General features: G+C 51.7%; 1 protein-coding gene across 1 annotated transcript in view; it reads left to right on the top strand.

Moving 5' to 3' along the window:
• Window positions 1–27,543, top strand: part of Stk10 (serine/threonine kinase 10) — a gene marked incomplete at its 5' end in the record, with an annotated part of 113,681 nt that overhangs the window by 8,354 nt on the left and 77,784 nt on the right. The window contains 1 exon segment of the mRNA XM_005376335.2: window positions 18,203–18,367. Coding sequence (XP_005376392.1) covers window positions 18,203–18,367 — 165 coding nt within the window.

The following is a 27,543-nucleotide window of genomic DNA, read 5'->3' as shown; positions in this document are numbered from 1 at the left end:
CTCTGTCACCTCCTCTCTGGCCTAACGGATGGGAAGCCAGGGTTTCCACTTCCTCAGGGGCTGCACCGTCCTCTCCACCTCCTCCTCCTTTCTGCCCTCCCCTCTCCTCCCCTCCTCCGAAGGAGATCTGCCCCCAGGCAGTAACCTTATTTCCGCCCAGCCTAGTATTTTTAAACCCAAGTTCATGCTATTGTGAGTGAGTTCCTGACTTGGTCATAACACCAAGGTGACCTGAGCCTCCTGCCTTGTCCTGGGAGGACCCTTGGCCGGGGGTCTGCCTGGGGCCCTTGGCCTGCAGCGCTGGGGCCTGGCTTAGCTCTCCCTAGAGTTTTCCTGGCTGGCTCCAAAGTGGAAGCTCGGATGTGGGGAGTCAGACAGACGGCCCAACCCCTAGCTCCCACCTCTGACCCTATCCCTTGAGGTTACCTAGACTGAGGGGCTGTCCCCCCACAGTTCCCAGGGCCACCTTGGGGGTCCTTCCCAGAGCCTGCTGCTGCTGGGGGCAGTAGAACAAGCTGGTGATCCAGGGAAGAGATCTGGGGCCCATCTTGTCCCTGTTGGGTCAGCAGGGACTGTCTGTGACATAGCATCTGTCTGTGACATGCAGATGGCCACAGAGTTGGGAGGAGCGGAGGAGGAGAGTCACCCTTTATTACCGCAGGTGCTCGTGGTAGCAGACGGGGAAGGGCCTGCCCGGGCACTGCTACTTTACTGTGGAGGAAGTGGAGAGACTTCAGCGCCTGCCGCTCAGCCCTCGGGCCAGGGCTTTCTCACCTTAGCGCTGCTGACCTCGGTGTTCACTGTGGGAGTGGTCCTTGGGCCTTACAGGATGGTCAGCGGCATCCCCAGCTCCTGTCCACTAAGTGCCAGTCCCCCTCACTTGTGGCCACCACCAATGTCCCCAGACATTGCCACATCCTGGAGGTGGAGAGGGGTGGCAGAATTGCTCCATTTGAGGACCATGCCTTGATCCAGTTTGGTACACTGTAAGGTTGTCCCTCAGTGTCCATGAAGATTGGTTCTAGGACCCCCTAGACACCCGACTCTGTGGATGCTCAGGTCCCTTATAGAGAATGGCATTGCGTGTACATGTCACCTATGAATGTTCTCCCCCGTAGTTTAAACCATATCGATTACTCATACCCAGTACAGCAAAAGTGCTACATAAGTAGTTGTTATTCTATATTGTTTAGGGGATAATGACAAGGAAAGAAGTCTGTACAATTCAAAACAGATGTCATTAAAAAACCACCAAAACCGAGGGCCACCTTTGTCTGCATTCTTGTGTCAAGTCTCAGGGTATCTGATAAAAAACTTGCCCTTGGAGTCAGACCAGGGTTCAAAGCTGGGTTGTCCTGTTTAGCAGCTGTGTGATAGATAGTGCTCGGCTTGTCCCTGAGCCTCAGTTTCCCCATGTGTGCGGCGGAACTGATCCGAACAGCCACCTGCCCGAGCTGTGAGGATTACATGGGCAGACTGCACACGGCCGGTAGCAGGTGGCTTTTGCCGCAGCTCAGAAAACTTGGAGCATTTTGAAATCGGAAGATTTCCATAAAAGCCCCAATATTAGACCTTGTTGGACATCTGCAGGGACATTCTGCTGGAACTGAGGCAGGGCCAGGGCCAGCGCTGTCCCTTGGGTGGATTTGCTAGTAGCCTCATTCATATAAGAGTGAAAATAGGGGAAGGAAATGGTAATTGTTTATTTATCATTTCAGTATCTAATAACTACAGAATTAAAGGTGTTTTGTACTCTTTTTCTCTACTCTTTTCTTAAGTCTCTGAGGTCTGCGTGGTTTGCAGTTATGGCTCCTGAGTTGGTGTGGATGAACCTGCGTTAAGTGCTGAGCTGTGACACATGGCTGGCTGGTGGCTGCTGTTTTGGCTCATGCAGACCTGACTTCTACTTGCTGCCATCTCATGCCCTCCATCCACCTGTGTCACCTCCTTGGGCCCGTGGTAGTGGGTCTGAAGTTCTGGCAAGGCAGGCCAGATCTCAGATAGCACTGGCCGGGATCTGAGACCACTCGGGCTGCACGTGGGCGGACTGTGCACCGGGCCCTTAACAACGCGCTGGTGCTGACATTCCTCATGGTTCTGGAGCCTGGGGGTCCAAGATCCAGGCTTCCATGGATTTGGTGGGATTTGGCCCACTTTCTCAATGAGGTCCCTTCTCACTGTGTCCTTCTAGGATGGGAAGGCTGAAGGGGCAATATGGGGCTATTGTATCTACTTATTTATTTAGTTTTGTGGTGCTGGGGACTGATGGTCTTTCAGCGCGCTAAGCTTGAACCCTACAGCTGAGTCCCACCCCAAGCCAGACCTTGGCAAGAGCTCTCCTCCCGGTCCTAATCACCTCCCGAGGGCCCACCTGCTGATACCATCACCTTAGAGGTTAGGATTTTAACACACCAGTCTCTCAGGGGGACACACAGACATTCCGGCCTTAGCAAGAGCCAAGTCAACAGGGCCTGGAGTGCCAAGCTGAGGTTTGCAGTTTTGTGTTTAAGGAGTGACCTGCTTTTCTTAAGCCCCCCAGGGCCTGACTCAGCCTGTGTAACATTAGAGAGGCTGGGTGATGGGGGATGACTCCAGGGCGGGGTGGGGGGGTGACTTGCTCAAGGCTGCACAGCTAGGAATGTGGGGGGGGGGTCTCCTGGCTCCCTCAGGTGAGCCGGCTCTGGAGGAGTAGAGGCTGGGTGGAGGAGGGGTGCCGGGAGGGAGGGCAAGAGCTGATGGGGCTGGGTCAGGACCCAGGAAGGGGAAGTGCCCGATGCAAGGCCACCAACCCAGGGCGGAGGAGACAGGCGTGGGAGGAGGCGGCCGGGGGAGGGGAGAGGGCGGGGCGCATTTGGGCTCTGCCTCACCTCTGCCTTGGGCTCTTGCCCTGCAGAATGGAGCAGTCATGGTGTAACTGCGTATGGTGACCTGAGGTGACCTGTGGTGGCCACGTATCCAGGACATAGGTGTACCGTCCCTTAGAATCGCTTATCGGGCGCCTCTGGGGGCCCAGGGCTTCTTGTCTGCCCACCACTCATGCTTCCCTCCTCCCCGTGAACTGCAAGGCTTAGCTCCTCACTGCACGCCTGATGAGACAGAGGCCCAGGCAGGCCCGGTGACTGGCTCAGAATCACACAGCCTCTCTGTGGCAGGGCTGGGGCTTGACCCGAATCTCTGGCCGGGAGCCTGTGCCTTTCCTCCTGCAAAGAACAGAGGGAAGGATGAAGGGTGCTGTGCAGAGAGGGTCCAGAGTGCTTCGGTGACGCCCTCCGCCTGGGGGCCTCTGTGCCAGGATCGTGGCCCTTTCTCCCTGGCCTGCATCGGCTGGATGGGGCAGTGGTGGCCTCCGTGCAGAGGAAGTGGTGACTTGAGGGCAGGGCCTGCAGAGGAAGTGGGGGGCAGGGGTGCCAGGTTCCTGGCCTGGTGTGGGGGCTGGAGAGACCTCAGGGCCTGTGCGGCAGGGTGGCTTGGTAGTGCCAGCTTCCCCAGGGCAGGAGGGGTACGTCCTGCTGGCCGCGGCCTCCTCACTCCTCCTCTCCCCACTGTACTTTCTGTTCCGCTCTTCCTCTGCCCTTTCTTTCTGCTTCCCCTTTGCTACATTTTTCCTTTCTTCCCCCAGTCAGCCTACTGATTTTTTTTCTCACCAACAGATTATCTCAGAGCTAGACTTAGGCCCTAAGACTTGAGGAGGAGGGGGATTGACTCATGAGCTGTTGACTGAAGAATTAGCTCCAGCCAGCCTTGGTCTAGATGTCAATGAGTGTGGGGCTCCCTAAGCGAAGTTGAAGGAGGAGCAGCCTTTTCTACCTCAGGATCTTTGCACTTACTGCTCTTGCTGTTTCCTCTCTTTTCCTGTCATCCTGCATGTCCACCTCCTTCTTGTCCTCTGGGTCTCAACACACACATCCTCTCCGCAGAGGACCACTCCTCTCTGGCCACCCTTCTCCAACCACAGTGACAGCTCCCTGGTGATCTTCTTCAGAGCTCTTGTCCCAACCTGGAATTGCCTTGTGCAGCTCCTTGGTCATTTTCTGTGCTCAGTAGCAGAAGTAAAGTCCCTGAGGGCAGGGTGTGCGGAGAAGGCTGAAGAGGGTGATAGGCAGAGTGCAGTTGGGTAGGAGGAATAATTGCTCCTGTCCTGAGCACAGCAGGGCAACTATGGTTGAAAACAATTAATTACATATTTTAAGATAGCTGGTGGGGAGGAGTCTGAATGTTCCCAAGACATGTGTGTCCGCAGCACCCAGCTGGGCATGGTAGCACAAGCCTGTAATCCCAGTGCTCAAGAGGCTGAGGCAGGAGGATCACCATGAGTTTGAGCCCAGCCTGGACTATAGAGTTCAAGGTTCAAGAGCAGGCTGAACTATGTAGCAAGATGCTGTCTTAGAAAGAAAGAAAGAGAGAGAGAGAGAGAAGGGAAGGAGGGGGAGGGAGGGAAGAAGGAAAGAAAAAAAGGAGGGAGGGAAGGAGGGAGGGAGTGAGGAAGGAAATCAAAATAATAGTTTGCTCAGAGTTTGTGGAGACTGAGCTGTATGACCAGCCCTTAAGGCTCTGCTTTACCCAGAGGAAGGAGTAAGTGTGCCGTTGTTGTGACCATCATCAGACTCCTGGTGATCTTCAGAGCTCTTGTCCTTGTGCTCCTGGAGGTTGACGGGCAGACTCCCTCCGGCCCGCATCACCTCGCTCGCGTGTGCTGAGGCTGCTCTGGGATGGATCCCCTGAGTGAAGACTCCCGTCTGCCCAGCTTTCCGAGGACACTGAGCTAAGCCAGAGGCTTGGCAGGGCCGCTGTGCGTTCTCAGTTCTGTGCTGCTCCCTGCTCAGTTCCTCACAGGTCGCGAGGTCACCCTGGGTGCCAGAGAGCAGCAGGCCTGCCCAGGAGGGAAGGGCCAAGGCTGGGACCGTTTCCCTGCCCTCCTTCCTAGAAAGCTCCACACTGCCTTCACTGGGAGCCCGGGCCCATTCTTGGCCTGCACAAGCAGCCGCTGCTGTGGAAGCTGCCTGGGTCTCCCTGAGGCGGTGACCCTGTGCAGCCGAGGCCTTCCACTTTGCTGTGTGTCTCGGAGGTACATTGCGGAGCCTGTGCTCTTTCTCGAGGCTTCTTCCTCAGAGGCCCTCACCCCTGCCCCCTTTGAGAGACAGGAGCCCCCATCTCTGGGCTGAGGAGGGGTGGACAGGGTGCCATCATCAGTGAGATAGGGATCATTAATTCGTCTCACAGAGGGACCTTAGGCATCTGTATGCCTATGATCTTAGGAGGCCAGTACCCAAGGACTCACAGCCAGGGCGTGAACTACGTCCAGAGTTAGTAAGACAACGCCATTTGGAGGCGGATGGGTAGCACATCTGTCCCGTCTTAGGTTTTGGTGCAGCACTCGTCACGTGAGCAGAGTAGTGGCCGCGGTGGTCTTGCCATCGACGGAAGTGTGTGGGCTGCTCAGGATGAGGGCGGGATGTTTTGAGATCCCGACAACCGTTTGAGACTTACTGTGCCCGTGGAGCTGTGCCTGTACCTGCCGATCTCACAGAGGTGGCGTGGAACCGTGTGGCTCCCAGAAGCTGGGAAGGGAGGAGGGCGAGGGGATGGTTAAAGCGTGAAGGGTGCACTTGGCAGGAGTGACTCTAGTGCCCTACCGCACAGTAGGCTAGCTGTGATTGACAGCAGCTGTTGCCTGTGTTAAAATAGCTGGAAGGATTTTGAGTGTTCTCAACAAAAAGATACACCAAGCTGCCTTCTGTGGCCATTACACATCGTGTACTGTACATGCATGAAAATACCATACTGTGCCCAATCAGTGTCAGTTAGAAATGCACATTGAAAAAGAAAGTGAAAATGACTGGCGTGTACTGTTTAATCCTCTTTTTATGAAGCTTGGAAGGCTGTACTCGTGCATAGACGGTAATGAACAAATATTTATGGGGTTCTTGTTCTGGGCCCAGCTGGTTCTAAGTCCCTGTAACGCGGTGGCTCCTTGGGGATCACAGAGCCGCCCAGGCAGGAATGTTAGCTTCGTCATCCTATAAAGGTGGAAGGTGAGGGAGAAAGGGGTCACGTAACTCTCCTGGGGTCCCACAGCTAAGAAGTGTTAGAGCTGGGATTGCCACTCAGATCCAGGCCCTCTATACCAAGAAAGGAGCGCCTACAGGACGCAAAGGCCGATTATCTCTGGGGTGCTGGGTGGTTTTGCATTTTTTCTTTTCTGCGTTCTATTTTTAAGATTCTCCTTCATGAGCAGGCATTATTTTTAGAGTAATAACAAACTGCATGGAAAGTACTGTTGATGGAAAAAAACGGGGTCACCTTAACCTCTCAGAGGCCTGAGACTGTCTGGAAAACAGGGTGGATCAAAGGGCACACCCCCAAGTTGTGGTGAGGATTAAGCGAGATGTTATATGAGGTGCCTTCGCTGTGCAGGGGTGCGGCACCAGCCACCCTGCATCACGGTGCTGCCTTCTTTTCTCCCTCTTCTTTGCTCTCGGTCCCAGACTCCCCTCTCCCTATAACGCAGTACCGGGTCCAGTTCTCCTCTGGGGAAGGTAGGAGCAGCACCGTCGAGGAGGCAGAGCCCATAGTCGCCTTCCCCACCTCCTTTATCCGTGACATCTTGGAGTTGGATTCCCCACCGCTTTTGAAGAGCTGAAATCTGGAGGCTCCCACAGGCCTGGCCAAGTTGGACAGGTTGCACGGGTTTGTAGCCAAGGTCACTTGGTATCTTTGGGGCCAATCCCGTTTGGGTTTTAGATTTTTCTTTGCTGGCTCAGGAAGACTTGAGAGGCTTAACATTGCCTGGCTGAGCCAGGATGGCTCACCAGGCTTCTCCTCGCTGAAGGGGAGAGTATTAAATGCCTGTCTGTGGAGGCCTTGTCACTTTTCTGCTTTTGTGCTGTGTAATCTTTGCCATCCTTAAGTGTCACTTGTTCTGAAACTTGGCGGTCTCATTTGTCGTTGAGCTGAAACTTGGCGTAGCAGTTAGGAACCGGGAAGTGGTTTCTCTGTCCTTGGCAGAGCGTGTTAACTGTGTACATCCTGGCCCAGCTGAAGGCATTGGCTTCTCCAAGGTAAAGAGGTGCCATCTTCCAGAATTGGAAGACAGTTAGAGATTCAGAAATCTAATCATGTTGAGGAACAAATGGACTTCTACTAGTTTTTTCTCCTGTGTGGAGGTCTTCATTTCTCTCTGTTTGCAGGGAGGCACGAACACCCATTCATTCATCCAGCATCCATTCACCCATTTATCCACCCTTCCATCTACCCCCCCATCCATTCATCCATGATTTTTTCATTTTTGAGGCTATGTTGCCTAGGCTGTTCTTGAGCTCCTGGGCTCATACAGCTTTCCCACCTTAGCCTCCCAAGTAGCTGGGACTGCAGTGGCTGCCACTGTGCTACCATCCGTGATTTTAAAATACTTACTGAGTGTATGTATATACTGTGACTGGACAAAGTAATAGATATATTTGTGAAAAATACAAACATGGCCGTAAGCTTTTGAATAACAAAGAATACACAGTCCCCAGCAAGAATAGTAACAGTAGTCAACTGACTAACGTGTGGTGGTTTGGAGACCTTGTCATGTGTTATTTGTGTCCGAATCACCCTCATCTGTGCCTGGAGCTGAAGCCTAGTGTTTTGGCTTCCCCAGTTGTGCTTAGCGGGTAAGCACTAGAGTCGGAACTTGAAGCTAGGTCCTGTGCTCTTTCCGTTGCACAGATCACTTTCTGGAAATTGTCCGAGTTTGCCACGATGGGGCCACAAGATACAGAGGGGCATTCTGGGAGAAAAGGAAGACTTGGTAATTGTCTGCTCTCAGGTCAGGCGTAGCACTTTTTTTCTTTTTCCTTTTCCTTTTTTGGCGGTGAGGACCAAAGCCAGGGCCTTGTGCTTGCTGAGCAAGTGCAGCACCACTGAGCGAAGTCCCCAGTCCCCATCGCATTTCATCATCCTGCTTATATTCATCTAGTAATCCATCTACCCACGCATCCTCCTGCTCACTCACCTCACCTGTCCATTCATCCATCCATCTACTCACCCATCCATCCACCCATGCACCCACCCTTCCATTCATCCATCCATACATCAGCCCACCCAGCTTCCCATCTGTCCACCTGTCCGTCCATCTGTCCTTCCATCCTTCCGTCCATCCACCCGTCCACTCACCCACCGACCTTTCCATTCATCTACCCATACATCCACTCATCCATCTATGCACCTATCTATCTACCCTCTCATTCCTCTGCCCAACTTCCCACCCCAGCCTCCCTCCCATCTCTCTACCTGTCCCTCCACCAGTCCACTTACTCATTTTCCCATCCATCCACCCATCTGTATATCTGTCTCCCATCCATTCACTCATCTTTCTGCCTATCTGCCCAGCCATTCTTATCCATTCTCACACTCACCCACCTATCCGTTCATCCATCTATCTACCTGTGTAACCACCTGTCTGCCGCCGTCCTCCTGTGCTCACCCACCCTCCTAGCCACCGGTCCTCCCATCCATCCGTCTGTCCACCCACCCTCCTGTTTACTTACCTCTGCCTTCGGCTCCATTCTCGATCTTCTCCTACACTCTTCTCCCATTTTCCCATCTATCCCCTGGCTAGTCTGTGTCCTTCTCAGTGGGATGTAGACGGAGGAGCACGAGACATGGGCTTAAGCTGTTGACAGCTCACAGCCAGCTCAGAGAGAGATTCTGTGATACACACGACCATGGTACCAGGCAGTCTGTGCTGAAAGCCCTAACAGGGAGCAAAGAATGCCTCATAGCGGGTGGGGTGGGGTTCTGGGCAGGTTTCATGGAGCAGGCCATGGCTGGGTTAGATTCTGTGGAATGGTAAGCGCAGAATCCAGGCAGAGGAAGGAGCATGAAGGAAGGCGAGCAGTGGGTGAGCCCACTGTGCCACGCTGAGTGCCAGGCAGTGGCGGCCCGTGTACAAAAGTGCAGGCGAGTGCTGGCCAGGACCTCAGCTTTAATTTGTCGGCACAGGGTACGCTGAGGCTCGCCCGAAGACGTGGTGGAAGATGGGCACCGTTGGGCAGGAGAGCCCTGGAGGTGGTGGGCTGGAAAGAGCACTGGGCAGAGAGCCGGATTTGAGTTTGAGTCCTGACAGCTGCTTCCCAGCTGTGTGACCTGGGATACCTCCGTTCTCGACCTGGGCCCTTCTCTTTTCCGTAGAAGGAGGTGGTAGCTCATCTGCCTTGTGGGCCTGTACTGCACAGGGGGCTGTGACAGGGCCTTGTCACCTGCTGCCCAAAGGCCTCAAGCTCCCAGAAGTGCAGGCCGTTACATTACAGCTCCACTCCTGAGCTGACTTGTGCCTGCTGGCTGGACCTCAGTGTACTCTGACCCCAAGTCCCCTTGGTGCCCACCTGGCCGCGAGGCCTGCTGCCCTCAGACTGCCCTCCTGGAGTGTCTGTCGTGTCCTTCCCCTGCATGTAGCTGGTCCTGCTGTGACCCTGGCTTCCTCTGGAGCCAGATTTCCTCTGCTGCAAAGAATCAAAGCCTTTCCTGCAACTGGCAGTGGTCAGCAACACGTGGAGAGATTCCATGCGTCTGACAGGGACCAGACCAGACCCTCTTTGGCTCCAGTAGCCTGAACCCTGTTTGACACACGCCTGGCACAGCTCTCCAGCATCAAGAGCTTGCGGAAAATGGAAACCTTGAGCCCTGACTGCTCTCTTCTTTGGCTGTGACCCGTTTTTCATCTGGCAGGTCAGCTGGGAGCCTTCCTACACGCCCAGGCATAGCCAGGTTGCTAGGGGACCTCACCAGCAATGTCCAGTCCCTCCCCACCCGCCCATGGGGTTCCACTTTCCACTCTGCACTCACTTCCTTTTTTCTTTCTAGAAAAAGACATCCATGTTTCTGGGTGGGTCTGGAACAGTGGAGTGAGTTTGAGAAGGTTCCTCACTGGGCGTAGTTGCGCACGCCTATAATCGCAGCACTCTGGAGGCTGAGGCAGGAGGATCGTTGTGAGTTTGAGACCGGCCTGGGCTACAAAGTGAGCTCAAGGCTGGCCTGAACTGCATAGCAAGACCCAGTCTCAAAAAAAAAAGAAATTTCCTCACCTCAGTGGTGAAAATATTCACTGTGGTAGCCAAGTGTGGTTATTAAGCCTTTGAAAGGTGGCTGAACCGAGGAACTTCATTAGTGTAGTAGCCATGGGAGGCTGGTGTTGCCATCGTGGACAGCCCAGCTCAGGTGGACTCTAGAGAGGGTACAGCTGCCCACCTCTGGAAATACTGGGCAAGGTCAGGATGCTGGGTTCATTAGGCAAGCCCAGGAGGCTACTTTGCACCAGCCCCGTCTGTCCTCATTGGGACCCTCGTGGCTTAACAGCCAGCTGTCACTGGTTGAAAATGACCCTTTGCAGCTGCATGCCTTCATTATGCTGCGTGCAGCTCATGTCTGTCTGCAGGCACATGCCATTTTCCCACAGGTATAATTCGGCTGTAATTTTATTATCCTGCTTTGTTACTTGCTAGTGTAGCTTAAATACTTGTTTCTTATTACTGTATTATTTCCTTATTTATCATTTTAAAAGGTTGCGTAGTATCTCATGAAGTTAATTTAACCATCATCTTACCATTACACGTTTAGGGTATTTTTATCTTTTTCCATTATTATGGAGTAACGTGAGCATAATCCCAGTCCACTTCTTTTTTTTTTTTTTTTTTGGTTTTTCTCCGGTACCGGGAACCGAACTCACGACCTTGCGCTTGCCAGGCAGACGCTTTTGCCGCTGAGCTAAATCCCCAGCCCCCTTTTTTTTTTTTTTTTTTCTAGTCCATTTCTTTGGTCGTCTTTTTTGAACTTTTTCTTGGCCTTCAGTTCCCGGGAATGCGGACTAATAGGTGTAAAAAGTATTTCAAGGCTATTAAGATTTATTGCCAGTTGTTAATCTTTAAAGGACTGAAACAGTCTATCTTCTTGTCAGTAGTGAGGACACCCAGTTTACCACCTTGTCACCAGCACCGGTGTTGTCATTATTGCTTGTGTTCGCTGATTTAATATGTGTAAAATGATCCCCTGTGCTTTTCTGGAGGATGATTCTTTTGGCTGTGTAACCCCTTGGTTCCTGTGGCCTGTGGCTTGTGGCCCATTAGTCACATTTTAATTGCCGGTCACAGTGGGTTTAGAATGAAGGTGGCCCTTGTTGGCCCTTTCTATGAAATACTTCCATAGATGCTTGTCCTCTGCGGAGCACCCCCAGAGATAGGGAACTCATTTCCTGTTTGGTGGCAAATGACTCCAAAGGGAACTTACTGGCTCACATAACTGAAATGTCTGTGCAGAGTTCCCTTCAGGAACAGCTGGCTCCAGGTGCTCCACAGAATCAGCAGCACTCTGCCCTCCTCTTGTGGAGGGCCCTGCTTCTCTCATCCTGGCCTCATTCTCAGCCAGGCTCTGCGAAGGCATGGAAAGGTGGACGACAGGACCCCGCTGCTCTATGGGGTTAGCAACTCCAGAGAAAGAAAAAGCTGCTTCCCAATAACTGCAGCAGAACTCTACTTGCCCCCCAAAATAAATAAAATAATAATAAATAAATGAAGAACATAAAGCACAAACCAGGAAACACTCAAGTCTGGCCTTACTGGCCTACCTGGGCTCCCATGCCCATCCCTAAACCAGCAGCTGTGCCCAGGCTCAGCTCTCTGGTTGGCTGCGTTTATGGAGTGTGCAGAGCCAGGAGCAGCCAGCCTCTCATGAATCCTGAGAGCATGCCCAAGCTAGAGTTGTGCACCCACAGTGGGAGTGGATGCTGGCCGAGTGCCTGCTGTCCTCACCTCCTGGGATTCACCTCCAGACCGCCGCAGTGGCTCCCAGGCCAGAAGTTAGGGTCCTCTGGGACAGGCCCCCCCAGGCCCTTGGCTGTGGTGCTCTTGCTGACTTCTTGGGGCAGGTGGTGTGCTCACGTCTGGGCCTCTACTTTCTCCTTTGTGGACTGTTTCCCCCATTTTAGAATGGGAATCGGGAGTCAGTGCTTCCTTAGTTCTGAGATATCAGCCACTTCCTGAGGGGAGGAAGAGGGACGCTGGTGATCAGCTGGCAGCCAGGAGAGAAGTGGGGGCGACTGTCTCTCGGGAAGCCCCTAGTCCCTGCATGGGCTGCCTGGGCCCCTGGGTGGGTGCCCCACTTCCTCTAGGCTGGGCCCTGGCTGTCACAGGGGGAGGATTGTTCCTACAGAGGTGTCTGGGCCAGAAAACACAAGTGGCCACTGTGTGTCTGTTCTCCAGGGTGTGGGCTGAGGCGTTAGTCACTGCTGGTCGGCAGCAGAAGGCCAGGCGAGGATCCCCTCACCCACGGCTGGACCCTGGCCTGGCCTTCGCTGGTGGGAAAGAAGACGTCAGAGCCCACAGATGGCCGCTTGTTTTGTTTTAATTTTTTTTTTTTTTAATCTTTTTGAGACAGGGTCTTGCTGTGCAGTTCAGGCTGGCCTTGAGCTCACTTTGTAGCCCAGGCTGATCTTGAACTCACAACGATCCTCCTGCCTCAGCCTCCCGAGTGCTGGGATTACAGGCGTGTGCTACCACGCCCAGCTAGGCCACTTGTTCTGTGTGTGACTCCTTGCCCGATCATTCCCACGTGCACCCCATCTGTGCAGACCACTCTGCTTTCCAGGACTGCCGGGTCCCCAAGATCACACCACAGCCTGCCCTACCCTCAGCCTCTGTAGAGGGGAAACTGAGGCCCGGGCAATATGTCTGCAGGGTTTTGTAGGCACCTCTGGCAAAGCAGTGAGGGCTAAAGACTTTGAAATCACACCGCTGGAATTCACTGCCTAGCCCTGTTATTTACCTGCTGCATGACCTTGGGCAAATGACTACTTCTCTGAGCATTTGTCATTGCCCTTTTTTTTTTTTTCAGGCAGGGTCTTGCTGGGTTGCCCAGGTTGACCCCAAATTCCTGTGCTCAAGGGATTCTCTTGCCTCAGCCTCCCAAGTAGCTGGAACTATACAGTCGGGTGCCGCTGTATCTTCTCATCATTTTTCTTACAGGTGAAATGAGCTGGGCATGGTGGCACACACCTGTAAGCCCAGCACTCTGGAGGCTGAGACAGGAGGAGTGCCACGAGTTCAAGGCCAGGCTGGACTAGTGAGTTTGAGGCCAGCCTGAACTACTAGTGAGACTTCTCTGAAAAAACCAAAAGAAAAAAAAAGTGGGATTGATGATGTATAGAGAGAGTTGTAAAAATTAATTGAGGGAACCAAGCAGTGTCCTCTCTCACCTCTAAAGCATGGGACTCCCATTTCATTTCCAGGTTCCCTTTGGGGCTGTGGTGGCCCCAGGCTGCAGACTCAGAGAAAAGGAAGGGTTGTAAGCAGTTACAGCTGTTTTAGTAATTGGCCTTAGGTTGCATAAAATTCATTGGTTGACTTGATCACATGCCTATTCTTGAGCCAATCACTGAGGCTAGAGAGAATGCAGGGTTCTCATTGGCCAAGATGAATCACCTGCACCTTTCTACTTAGTGACATGGAGTTAGCTCTCTTGCAGTTTAGGGACTGGAAAGAACACCCCGCGGGCTGTGCTGAAGCAAAATCAAGGAAGGAAGGGTGTTATGTCCTGAGGGGTGGAAGCGCTATGATTTCGTCAACAAGTTCTTGTTGGACAGTGGTGGCAAACCTGTGGCTGTTCGTTATCACTGGAAGCTCTAAAAGGTTCACCATCAGGGTCCTAGGACTTGTTCATTAGAAGTGCCTCACACTAACTTGGGCTCACTAAATAATGACTGAATGAGTGAGTGAATGAGTGAATGAATGCATAGAAAACAGGCTGCTTCCTGGCAGCACGGTATAGTAAAGAGAGCTCTAGACTGGGAGTCAGGGCACCGCCGTAGCTCGCCATCCTGCGTGGCTCCCAGTTCTTCTCCAAGCCTGAATCCGCCTGCCTGGGAAATGTGCACCACAAGCAACGCCAGCCTTAATGACTCGGGGTGGATTAAAATCTGGCAGTCGCAGCACTTGTTCCTCAGGGTGAGCGGTTGCTATTGGATGTGGTTGGCCTTCACTTTTAGCACAGGGAGATGGAATAGGGAAGCTGGAGCCCTGACTGAGAAAGGGCTTTGGGGACGTGATTAGGAGCTCAGGGTCCTGGATCCAGGCAGGCTCGCGTGTGGATCCTACCTTTATCCCCCTATTGCTGTGCGACTTGAGACAAACTGTAGGACTCTCTGAGTCTGTTTCCTCGTCTGTTGGAAGGGTGGGGGGCACCATGGTATCTGTCTTCAAGGGCTGGCTGTGAGCGCTCCGGCAGTGTCCGCCACTATAATCATCCACACTGTTACATCCCTGTGGCCTCACGGTGGGTTGTTGCTTCAGACAGACTTTTAAGGAATTTAACTTTGGCCAAGTCACTTCACAGCCCATGGTTTCTCCTGAGAGCCCCTGCAGTGGCAGGCTCTGGCTGGTGTCTGTAAATTCTGAGCAGGGTGCTAGGCGGCCTCTTCCCTCGTGGTGATGCTGGCACCCTGCTGGAGGCCCGGCCCTGTGGTCAATGCTGCCTTTCAGGGTGGCAGGCAAAGTGATTTTGTGCGCTCCTGGAAAATAATTCTCACCTCCTCCACGGTTAAGGGAAACATCCCTTTCCAGGAAGCGCAGGGGAAGGTAACAGGCGGCCTTTTCACCGGCTCTCAAGAGGGAAAGGCGGTTGGCCAAAGGGCTGGCCTCAGCCTGGTCAGCATGGTCAAGGTGGTTTCTGGGGCCACCCCTATCAGTCCCCAGCCTTCCTCCCTGCGAAGGAGCAGGGCTGCCCAGTTTCTCTGGGCTCGGGGAGGAGGGTGAGAATGGGGAGGAGGCGTGGGGTGGGGAGCGCTGTGCAGAAGTGAAAGGATGCTTTGCCAGTTCCCTGGTAGAGACATTAAAAGAAATCAGCTTTACAAGAACTCTAAAGGTATGCACTCCGTTGTGTGTGTGCCACAGAGAGAGGGAGAGGGGAAGGGGAGGGGGAGGGGAGCGCTCAGTTGCTTAATTGATAGATTTCTAAGGTCCTCTGAACGAACTTTCAAGTTCAGTTTAGGGGCAAAGACCCCACCGAGTTGAGCCGACGAGCAGGCAAGTTCCAGGACCAGACCTGGCCTCTCGTGTTCCCTACCCTGGCCTGGGCTCCTGGGTCGGATCTGCAGGTTTTAGAGCCTCTGACCTGGGAAGGACTTGGTGGAGGAAGAGTATGGATTTGGGAGCCGGCCTGGCAGCCTTCGAGATCTACGCTGCACTTTATCAGGGCTGTGCCTCAGTCTTCTCGTCTGAATAGAGCATAATATAATAGCGCTGGCGTCAGAAGGTGGTGGAGGCGGTGGCTGAGTTAACACGTGGAGGAAGTGCTATGTGGCGTGGGCTCTGATAAATGTGCAGCTGTGGTCATTCTGTGACCCGGGGACTTTGCAGTACAGTGAACAAAAAAATGTACCCAGGCTGAGAATAAACATATAAAAAGCAAATGAACACAAAAATTGCCTGTTTGCGTCAGGCCGGTGCATCACTTCCTTCCAGAAGCCTCCCTGGTCAGGTTGGGAGCCCCTCCAAGGTCCCGCCTCCCATCCTAGGCACGCAATCACGTCCCTCTCTCAGGGGAAGGGGTTTCTCCAACTAGGCCAGGACCCGCAGGGCTGGGGAAGGGTGGCTCTGTCCCTGTCCAGTGAGAACCCTGTGCAGAGGGAACCTTGTGCAGGAGCAGAAAGTGGTCAGTCTTTGAAGTTGGATGACCCAGACCCATGGGTGCCATTAAGGTCTCATCTGCTCTCTAATTGATGTTGGAGGGGGGAAACTGAGTTGCTGGGGGCAGGGTTCTGATCCTGTGGTGGTGAACGTGTGTCACCGTCCATGGGGGGCAAGAGGAACTCTGCCACCAGCATTCTTGCTGGAGTCGGCGCCCATAATCATCATAGGACAAGACTGGGTCAATCCCCAGGAAGACGCTGAGGTGGGGACCAGCCCTGAGTTGCTTGCAGAGCCTCACAAAGCCCATTTTCCTGTGCTTTGCAGCTGGCGGCTGCTCAGTCTCCGTGTGAACAGCTTGCTTTTAGGAGCCCTGTTGTCACAAAATGTGCCCTTTTCTGACACTGGAATTTTGTGGCAGGGGAGGATGCTCACCCAGCATCCCCCTGGCTCGCGGGACACCCGGGGAAGCTGTGGGGTTGCCTCTCGTTTCTGGGACCCCAGCTCATGCTTGCATGGTTATTTTTCTTTCACACTCTCCTTTTGAAATAGGGGTAAGATGTATATGATGTCATACTCAGCGTGCTGGTCTCTCATGAGTGTGCAGTTCTGTGGCGTTTACTTCGTTCTCAAGTTGAACTTATGAATAGCGCTGGGGGGAACCATGACCCCACCTGTACTCCAGATTTTTTATCATCCCCAACAAACACTCTGTAACCACTAAACAGAAACTACTCATTTTCCTCTTCCCCATCTCTGGCAGCCGCAATTCTAGTTTCTGTCCCTATGAATGTATCTCATCAGAAGTGGAATCCTAAAGTGTTCAGTCTATTGTGTCTGGCTTGTTTCACTTAATACATGGTCTTCTGGATTTATCCGTCTCGTAGTGTGCACCACAATTTCATTGCTTTTAATGAAGGGACCCTGAGCAACTTAGTGAGATTCTGTCTCAAAAAAAAAAAGTTGTGTTGCCCAGGTGCCTTGCATCTAGGGAGAAATTCCAGTGGAACTGGGTATTTGCATAAAAGTCTTTTGCAGTCTACTTGTTAAAATGCTTTTGCAGTGCAGAGATCCAAACCGGGACCTTGTGCGTGCTAGGGAAGCACTCTGCCGCTGAGCCACGTCCCCAACCCTTCATCCTACTGTGTGAAATGATGCAGAGAAGTGACGTAACATTTCTCTTCACACTGTCTCAGAAGTGTGGAGAGGATGAAAGTGCCCAGGAATCCCTCCCGGCCTGCTGTCAGGCACTGTCTTTGTGTAGTTTTCCACACATTTACAGACACATATGAATGTGTGTGAATGTATAGTTTTCTTTTTTGCTTTAGCTTTCGTGTGGGTTTGCGTATTTGTGGTGCTGGGGATAGAGCTCAGGGCTTTGTGCTAGCATACTGTGATGGATTGACAACTGGTGGGCAACTTGTAACACACAGCTGAACTGAATCAGCTGGGTGTGGAAGGCCCACCTGAGGACTGTTGCCAACAAAACGAAAAGACTGGAGAAGAAGAAGAGGTGCTGTTAGGGAGCTGTAGATTCTCTTGGGGCTTTTGGTTCTTCTGGAGGAGGTGGTCATGCTGGCTTTCCTGATATGAACTCGACTGTTCTCGTTGGAGGAACTTGGGACCTCACTGTCACTGAGGATGGCTGTGGTACTTTTCAGGGGAGCTCTGGTCCTTACTTTGAGTGTCGCTTCCTGGCTCCAGTGCAGATCCCTCAGCCTGCTTGCACAGATCCTTCGTCCCGCTGGCACAGACTTTCTAGCGTCCACCACTGGCCGTAAGGCCTTCTTAGTGCAGACCCTTGAAGCAGGCCTGCAGGAGACATTGTTGTGGACTGTTGGACTCACAGGGGGCATTGTTATGGGCTCTAGGTCTTCAGTTGGACTCATGCAGAACATTGCCATGGGATCCAGGCCCTCAGCGGGATTCTTTGCGTCTCTAGTGTGTGGACTGATTTTCTGCACTCCTTTGTACTTTGACTCTTTGGGTGACTATTATAAAATAATCCTATAAATTACGTGTCTTGTATTAAATTGTTTGCCTTATAAACACTGACTACAATACATGCTATACAAATACTCTATCACTAAGGTATATCCCTAGCTCTTTTTATTTAGTTTTTTGAGACCAGATCCTGCTAAATTGCCCAGGCTGGCCTCAACCTTGCAATTTTCCTGTCCCAAGTAGTTGGAATGACAGGCGTATGCCCCCATGCTTTGCAGTTTTCTATTTTGTGCCACTTTCAGTCTTTCCATGTTGGTATTTGCAGCACTAGCTTATTCTTGAAGTTTTATTTATTTTACAGAATGGATGTGTTGTACTTCTTATTGTTAAACACAGAACATTGTTTCTGGCGTGTGTTCCTCTGTGTGGACGCGATGTATTTTGCTGGCCCTGGTCCAGAACAGTGTCTGTCCTGACCCATCGTCTTAGGCCGCCGGACATCCGGCCTCTGTTTTCACACTCACACAGGGCTCCTTGGGCTGCCTTCCAGGGGTCAGCTTCCTGCCCACCTGCCTCTCTGACCTTTGTGTTTCCCTTTGCAGGCCAAGAACAAGGAGACGGGTGCCTTGGCTGCTGCCAAAGTCATCGAGACGAAGAGCGAGGAGGAGCTTGAGGACTACATCGTGGAGATTGAGATCCTGGCCACCTGCGACCACCCCTACATCGTGAAGCTCCTGGGAGCCTACTACTATGACGGGAAGCTGTGGGTAAGGGCACTGCCCCGTGGTCCCTCGGCCCCTTGGCCTGGTGCTCTAGAGTTCGCTTGGCCTTCAGCTTTTCCTTGGTATCTCTTTGAAGGCAAGGGCTGGGGCAAGGGGCAGGTGCAGTGGGGGGCTCTGAGGCCCTGGCCATCCTCTTCCCATGGTGTCTCCCCCTTTTGGGAGTAGGACAATGGTCTGGAGCAGGAGGGAATTCCAGAGCTCCAGTGTCTTTCCCTAAGTTCCAATATTACTGCTTATAAAGCTGGGTAATCCTAGACCTACTCTAAGCCTCTCAGGGCCTTGGCTTTTCCATCTATATAATAGGAATAATAATACAGAGTAACCCCCCTTAATCCAAAAATCTGAAATCTAAATCATTCTAACATGTGAACAGTACTAAAAAAAACTTTTGGGTTTCAGAGCATTTTGGATTTCGGATACTCAGACTAGGGCTATTCAGTTGGTAAAATATTTATGAATAGTTCAAAATCTGAAATGGTCCAGATCTGAAATAGTCCAAAGTCTGAAGCATTTTGGAAAAAGGTGTAGTCCCTAGCTCCTGTAGTCCTCAACTCCTGGAAGATTGCAGGGTTGAATGAGTTGTTTCCTGACAGGTCCCCAGGACAGCGCTGGGCCCATGTAAGAGCTGGGTAGGTGCTGGCTGTTCTGTTATTTGTGGTATTAGCATCTGTTCTGCAGCTGCTACAGCATCAAAGAAGGGGGGTTTTCCACACTCCCCTGTTCTCTGTTCTTTGGAAGCCAGTTTTATGCATAAAATTTGTGTGTGTGTGTGTGTGTGTGTGTGTGTGTGTGTGTATGTGTGTGTATGTGTTGCTTAGGGTAGGACCCAGAGCTTTGCATGTGCTAGGCAAATGCTTTACCACTGAGATAGACCCCCCCAGCCCAAATACCATATTTATGTCCCCCAAATCAGTACCACACTGAAGCAAAATAGTGTGTAGGGAAAGTCCCAAATAAATTCTCCATGCAGTTGGAGGAACATCAGAATCATGTGTAGATAGATCTTCTGAGAAGGCTGCTGAGAGGCCAATAGGTGGATGGCTATCTCAGCTGTCCCTGGCGCTGAGAGGGCCCGGGGTCATGTTACCACACACAGCGGTGAGTAGTGGGCTTCAGAACTGTGTAGTGATCAGGGAGGAATCTTACTGTGGCCGGTGGACACAGGGCTTTGTGACTGGACTCCAAACCCTCTCTACCCTGAGCTGTACCCCTAGACCAGAAAGGGGTGTTTTAAGCCTTATATACCCTATCATGATAGTTTATTATGTATAGAGTTTTACTGTGTTTTAGTTACGTTTCAGGAAATTGGTAGACAGCTTATCGACATATTATCATTTTTCCCATTTAAAACAATGGGAAATAGAGTCCTGGCTTTTTTGCAACAGAATGCCTCATGATTGGAACAGAACTGCCGTTGCTTCCTGGGGAAATCTGTTTCATTTGAGAAAAAGATGCTGGTGCTTAAGAAAACAACAGAGAGCTTACAGACCGTTGCGTGTCCCTCTCACTGTGCAGCCTGCAGACTGAAGTCAGCACAGGGAGGACAGCGGCCCTGGAGTGGGGACTTGGCTCTGTTAGCTTGCGTTCGTCTGTATGCCTTTATATAATGAAACTCTAGGGGCTGGGCACTTTATAAAGAAGAGAGCTCATAGTTCTGGAGGGTCCAGGCCGTGGCGCCAGCGCAGACTCAGCTTGGGCGAGGACCTCATGGTAGACGACTTCCTGGCGAGAGCACGTGCTGGAGGGAGAGGTCACACTGCAGGACAGAGGCCAGGGAGACCAGGGTTGTAGGAGGCTTTGTTTGCCCACTCCAGGGGAGCGCACCCGAGGACCTGAGACCTCCCACCAGTCCTCACCTCCTGAAGGTCCCACTGTTCCAACCCACCAAGGACCAGGCTTCCAACACGAGAACCTTACACCACTGCAGGCAGCGCCGGAGCTCTGTCCCCCGACAGTTCCTGCCCCAGAAGGAGGCCACCTGTTGGAGCATCTCCTTGGGGAGCTACTTAGATAGCAGGGGCTGTCGGCCTCAGCTCTCCAAGCCCTTCTCTGTCCACTGTCTCCGGGCCCTCAGGAGTAGAGGAGAGTGGGGAGAGTCACTGAGTGGTCACCCTTTCTCCGAGGAGGGGACAGAGGCGCAGAGAGGGAGGCCTCTTGCTCAGGGTCACGCTGAGGCTGGGGAAGTGAAGACTGTGTGTTTTCTCTGCCCTGATTTACAGAGCTCCTTTTAAAATGGTTTTTCTTCTTTAAAGAAATCATACAAATTTTATATATGTCTCGTCATCAGAGAAATACAAGAATATACAGAAAAGCAAAGAAAAAATGGTTAAAACCATCCAAGTATTTACACTGGAGATAACCACTGGTGACAGAACATGTTTTTCTTTTTCTTTTTTTTTTTTTTTTTGAGACAAGGTCTTGCTATGTAGTTCACAACGGCTTTGAACTCACTGTGTAGCTCAGGCTGGCCTCATACTCTGAGTGATCCTCCTGCCTCAGCCTTCTAAGTGTAGGGATTATAGGCATGTGCCACCGTGCCTGGCCTTTTTTATTTTTTGAGATATGGTCTGGAGTGGTTATCTCCAGTGTGAATGTGTATGGATAGTTTTAACGTTTTTCTCTTTTTCTTTTCTGTATGTTCTCATTTTTCTCTGATGGTAATATATGTAATAGTTGTATGATCTCTTTAAAGAAGAATAACATTTCAAAAAACAGCTCTATAAATTAGGACAGAGAAACATACATACATACAGTTAAATTGCAGAGTTGCTCAGGCAGGGCTTGAGCTTGTGATTCTCCTGCCTCAGTCTCCCAGAGTGCAGGGATTACAGACATGCGCCACCTTACTCAGCTCAGTTTTTAATGTTTTAAAAATTTCTATCTCCAAACTTGGCTCACACAGCCATTTTTGATGTGAACCAAAAAATTCTCCTGTTGGCCACCTTCCATCCACCCATTTGCTTGTTTGTTCCTCTTGTTCATTCGTGTATTTTTTAGACTGCCGATTATGCCATTAAGAAAAATCTCATGTGTCTGTCCCCATTATTGATTGTGGTTAGGTCCCAAGTTCATTACTCTCCCGGGTTCAAAGCTGACACCAAGAAGAGCCAGCGTGTATTGCAGGCTCACTGTCACCTAATCTTACTCTCTGAGGTTGTTGCTTTGTCCTTGTCTTGCAGAGGCAGATGAGAAACAAAGAAACTGAGTATATTGTCTCCAAGCCACACAGCTAGAATGTGGAGGGGCTGGACAACGAGATAGAGAAAAAGAACAATTCTGGCTTGTGACTGTCCTGTTTAAATAGCTACACCAGGATTTTCTGTTCCCAGATTGTCCCCGATTGCTCGGCTGGTACTTTCCCATCCAAGGCTATTACTGTGGCCGAAACCATTTCTTACCCTCCTCTTTGCGAGCTGCCCCCACAGCCTACATTCGCTGTCCTGTTGACTTTGAAAGGTGCTGTGTCCTTGTTTTGGGGGATTCAGGTTCCTGATCGAGGTTGCGCCGGAAGCTGGTGGCAAACGAAGGAAGCCTTGCAGCGGGTGGCACGGGCGCAGTGTGGAGGCCGAAAGGCATAGCGTGTTCGGGCGGTTGCTAGTCTCAGATGAGGGCAGTGCGTGCGGAAGATCTGGGTGGTAAAATAATTGGAGGCCGAGCTGTAGAAGGCCTGAGTGCCGAGGTCAGAAGTTTGTCCTTGACTTTTCAGAGTAATGGTTGTTGGAACAGCATGAGCATTGCCCGGGACCTTCTTAGTCACGCACAGAGACATCAGAAATTCGGTCAGCAATCTGCATTTTATGGAGCCTTCCAGGGGACTCTGATATTTACCTAAGTTTGAGAACCACTATTCTAGGTTTCAGGGGAGACCCACATGTTCTGTGTTCTAGAACTCACATTTGAGGGCCAAGAGTTAAGGCATTGAGTCTGATCAGGAAGTGGTAAGAAGAGGTTGCATCAGAAGCCCAAGGATATAACATCATCTGGTAAGGAAAGGCTTCAGAGGAAAGGGCATTTGAACTGGGTCTTGCAGGATGCGTAGGAGTCCTTTAGAAAGACAAGAGAAAGAAGCACAATCTAATGAGCAGGACAAGTGTGTGCAAGTGTGGGAGGGAGAAGTCATGTGGTTCTGAGAGTTAAGGGTATGCCAGCCCTTTGGGGTTTACTTCTGTGGGATGGTTCTCAAGCATATCTTGTGGCCAGGCCTGGGTCTTTGTTGTGTTCCCAAGAGTCAGCTTATCTATGTGAGAGTCCCACAAAATCAGCCCTGGGCCCGGGGTCTGCTCTCGGGAAAGTGAGAACCTGGGTGGTGGCAGCCCTCTTGTGCAGCTGTGGCAGCCAGAGACAAGACTTTCCCCTTGTTCAGGGTGAAGGTCCTTCACCAGTCAGACAAGCGGAGCTCATTTTCTTCTAGAACTTGTAAGCTTAAAAGAATTCTTTTAGTGGTTTCTTACTTCCACTTCTGCTTTTCAAGTATCAGATGGTGCAAGTGGGTGGTATGAAGCAACCCCAAATGCTCTAGATTGGCCCTTTCCATTACACATATAATGTGAGTCACATATATAAGTTTCCAGTAGCCACATTCAAAAGAGCAAAAAGAAATGGATAAATCTAATTTAAATAGTTATTTAACCTGGTGTATCAGTAATACAACATTTTTGACGTACTGTAATCCCAGTAGTTTTGACACCTGTAATCTCAGTACTTGGGAGGCCGAGGCAGGAGGATTGCCACAAGTTTGAGGTCAGCCTGGGCTATGTAGTGAGTACAAGGCCAGCCTGAACTACATAGCAAAACCCTATCTCAGAACAAAACAAAACTAATTATTAGTAAGGTATTTTACTTTTTTACTAAGTCTTCAAATCCAATATGTGTAGCAGTTTCAGCACATCTCAATTTAAAAATGATTAGTTTTCATCAGAAATCCTGGGTCTGTATCTAGATGTCATAAAGTTGATAGTTGAAAAAAGCTGATTCTCATCCCCAGGTGATTCCACAGTCTTAGAGATCTCCCAGTAACTGAATTGAGTGTCTGCTTTAAGGTAAAGTGATTAGATGTGAATAAAATAATGAAGTTCCTGCCCCACAAGCCACATGTCGCAGCTCCGTGGCCAGGCGTGGTCAGTGGCTCCTCCACTGAGCAGTGTAGACAGCGGGGCTCTGACCACGCCCAGCCCCCCATGACCGAACGCAGGAAACCCCAGCCTGGCCTTCTGAGTTCCCTCTGCCATGTCACTGCCCCTTGCACCAGATCTCAGTCTCTGGAGAAGTCTTTCAAGGGTGAGGTCTGTTCTGCACATTCATCGTGGGAGCAGGAAAGAGGCATGCTGGGAAATGTGCAGCAGCTGGCGCCCTGGGAAGAAGAGCCCTGGTGTGCAGCGTGTGCCCATGTCTGTGGTGTAAATACTCCCCATGCGGTCGATTTCAAGCTGCCAGTGTGATTGTACTGACACAGTTGAGAAGGACCCTGACCTCCCTGGGCTCAAAGTCTAGTGGTAGAAACAAACACCCTGAAAGCAAAGAAAAAAATGAGTGAGTTGAGCATGGTGGCACGTGGCTGCTATCTCAGCTACTCTGGAGGCTGAGGCAGGAGGATTGCAAATTGAAGGTTGGACTAAGCAGCTTTCAAGAGGTTGTCTCAAAATAAACAGGGCAGGAGATGTAGCTGAGTGGTAGAGCACTTCTGGGTTCAATCCCCAGTGTTGTGGGGGTAAAAAAAAAAAAAAGTAGGTGGCAAGTAGTTAAATGGGTAGAAGAAAAAATAAACAATGGGGAAAAGCGGTGGAGCTTCCTGGGCAGGGGCAGGAGGACAGAGCAAAGCTCTCTCGTGAGGCAATAGTTCAGCTGATCTCGAAAGAGCCGTGAAGGTGTCAGGTAGAGGGTAGGAAGTGCAAATGCCCTGGGCTTGTAGAGGACCAGATGGGGGCTGTTAGGGCTGCAGGGGCAGAGGAAGTGAGCGGGAGAGGGATATGAGTGAGACCACACTGTGATTCGCCAGGTCTGCTAGGGGCTGGGACTTAGCAGGTGGGGACACGGTCCTGGTCCTCAGGGAGCTCCCAGTCTGGCAGAGAGATGGCTCGTAAACCCATAGACACAGACTCAAGCTGTGATAAGGACCAAGATGACATGAGGCAAAATCGGGGGTGCGGTCCAGGGACAGGGAGAGCCTGGTGTGCGCTCCAGAGAAGATCTCTCTGGGGACATTCGGGGGGCAGCTGGCTGAGGGAGGACAGGAAGCAGTGCAGGCCAGGGCCCGGGGCATCCAGTGTGTGCGGGGAGAGCTGCATGGCCAGGTAGGGTGGGGTAGTTGTAACCGGCGTTGGGAAACCCCCGGGGGATCTCAGCGGAGCAAGCTGCCCTCTCTCTCCGCTGTTAGTTTGTTCAGTCTCTGACTCTGCTCTCCTCTTTCCTGCCCTGGGGTGGAGGAACTGGTTTTAGTTCTGGTTCTTGCTGCCCAGTGGGATTTTAGCTAATCTTTGAGTCTGTTTCTCTATCTCTGAAATGGGGGAGGGTGATAAAGCCTAGTCCATGGCCTGGCTGTGAGGATTAAGATGTGTAGGTTAGATAAGGGCAGAGTGGTTGCCTAGTAAATGCCATCGCCTTTCTCTCCCCTCTTCCCCTAGATTGTTTTTACATTCCCACTCCTCTCTCTGGCCCCTCAGTTTCCTGCAGCCCCTGTACTTCTGCTTTGACGTAGTGAGACTTGGAGACCATGTCAGCCCCGAATAGTTTAAGAAAGGGGATCTTAGGTGGGTGGGAAGGCCTAGGGATCTCCAGGGCCTGCTGTGTCCCTTGGGCCTCCCCAGCACACAGAGGAAACATGGGGTCAGGGGAACTTCTGGCCGCCGCGAGTTTGCCACGAGTTTATCTGCTGAGGAGCCTCCCTGCTGACCTCCAGGTTAGTGGCCAGGAAGGCCGCCTCAACCTTGGAGTCTTCCTGGGTTGCCCTTGATGGAAACTTCCTCTTTTTGTCAGTGGATGCTCCGCGCTCGGCAGGCTGCCGTGTGGCTCAGAGGCGAAGCCTTTGCCTCTCGAGTGCCGGGCTCTGGGTTCCATCCCCAGCACCACAGAAACAAAACCCCAAAAGCGATGAGCTTTATAAGAGCCCTTGGTAAGGCTGCTTCTCCCAACCTCTTTCCTTCTGTGTCCTTAATAATTTTTTAAAGATAACTCACATTTTAGTAATTCAATAATTTATTTAAAAGAAACCACTTTAGAGAAGAAGGGAGTCGGGGAGATAGAAGGGATATAAGGCAGGGCTAAGAAAGTCTAAGAGATCGAGGTATGTTACATTTGCGTGTTCCGATTTTCCAGCATGAGTATCCATCCCTTCTGTATTACAAATACGGATTTCATAGAAAGTACAAATCTGAAAAAGAAGCCTTCATATCACTGCCCTGTATGGAAAAGTAGGACCTACTTGCCATAAATAGAATTAAAAGGAAGCAACTCAGTTGGGTTCTAGTTTAAGCTCTTTGCCTGTCCAAGCCATGGCCCTGGCTCCTGCCCTCTGGATTTTCCTTGAGTACGGCAGCACACCTGGCGGGACGGGTGAGCAAGATACAGGAAGAGCCTGCTTTTGCCCCGGGGGATGCTCTGGTGGTGGCACATGGAGCCAGGCCAACGTGACAAAGTCAGCAGGGTCGCAGGGCAGCAATGGCCCTCTTGGGGATGAGGTGGTGAGGACCGGGTGACTTGTCCATGGTCCCTGGGGAACCTGCTAGGGACATGCTGCTCCTGACCCAGAAGCCGGCGTCTTCTCCCAAAGCTCACGTCTCGGCTCCCACCATCTGTACTAGGGCTTCCCAGACTTTTTAGCCGTAGAATCCTTCGCTGTTGAAATTGCCACAGCAGAAAATGGCAGCTGTGGGAAGTCTGGGTGACAGGCTTCTGCGGAGGCCCCCGGACCGCTCCTAAGCCTTTGTGCCGGGGTTTCTCGGTCTCAGCGCTGAGGCAGGGCAGTTCTGTGTCACGGGGTGGGCTGCGCATGGTAGGATGTTCGGCGCATTCCTGGCCTCTACTGACTGGGTGACACTGCCGTCTGCCACCCTTGTTGCCTCCCCCCAGTGTCTCTTGGTATTGCCAAATTCCCTTAGGGGCAGATTGCCCTGTGTGAAAACACGGGTCCCTGGCACCCGCAGCCTTGTGCTGTTGGGGACGGGTGTACCAGGTCAGACAGGCCCACCTGTCTAGCCATGTTAGAGCCAGGTCAAAAACTGGACCCACACACACATTTGCTCCAGGGTGCCTGATGCTTGTAGAAATTTGTGGCTAGTGTTTTCTCTGAAGATTTCACATGAAGTCCTGGCCTTCTGACTTCTCTTGGACAGCCTGGAGGTTCTGCGTGGTGGGGGTTACCCGGGGCTGACAGCGATCACGCGTCAGGGGGCTCGCTGTCTTCACTTAGCTGTAGACCTCGCCACACCCTAAGGTACCAAGGCTGAGCCCTGTTTGTCCTCAGTGTGGGTTTTGCACTGTTTTTCTTTTAGTAGAATTGAGAGGAATCAAACTAATTCTCACTCCACCTCTGTCAGAACTGAGGAACCTGAGGATAACTAGGAGGTCTGTGCTTCTAGAAAAGTGTGTGAGAGTACTTTTTGTTGTTGTTGTTTTGAGACAGGGTCTTGCTGTGTAGCTCAGGTTTGCCTCGAGCTTGCAGAGTTCCTCCTGCCTCAGCCTCTGAGTGCTGGGATTGCAGGCGTACGCCACAACAGCCAGCAAGAGTAGTACATCTTTTACATACGCAGGTGGCTGTTCTCAAGTGAGCTACCTAGACCTGTGGGCTTTTAAGCCAGGAGTCCTGACTAGGGAGTCCAAATCGAGGCTTCTCTGGGGTCTGTGATCTTGCTAACTGTGTGAGTGCGCATGTGTGCAGGAGGCAGTGGTCGGGGAGTGAGAGGGGAGCACCCCAGACGGTGCCAGTCTTTGCTCTGAGAAATGTCAAGGTTTCTGTCTGGAGACTGCTGGTTCAGACCCCTCTCTTGTGTGACTGAGGGACCTGGGAAAGCCCTTCCCTCTGAGAGCTGCAGTTTCTCACCTGCACCGTGGGAGCTTCACTGTGGGAAGCAGTGAGCCAGGGATCGTCATTAAGAAGAAGAGGGTGGGCAAGGGCGCAGAGAGCCTCAGGAAGGGCGGCCATCCCCTTCCTGGTGCCCTCCTCTGTC

This window comes from Chinchilla lanigera, unplaced genomic scaffold (assembly GCF_000276665.1).
Source record: "Chinchilla lanigera isolate Chin_1 unplaced genomic scaffold, ChiLan1.0 scaffold00007, whole genome shotgun sequence".
Lineage (NCBI taxonomy): Eukaryota > Metazoa > Chordata > Mammalia > Rodentia > Chinchillidae > Chinchilla > Chinchilla lanigera.
This window is presented reverse-complemented; position numbering and strand designations above follow the sequence as displayed.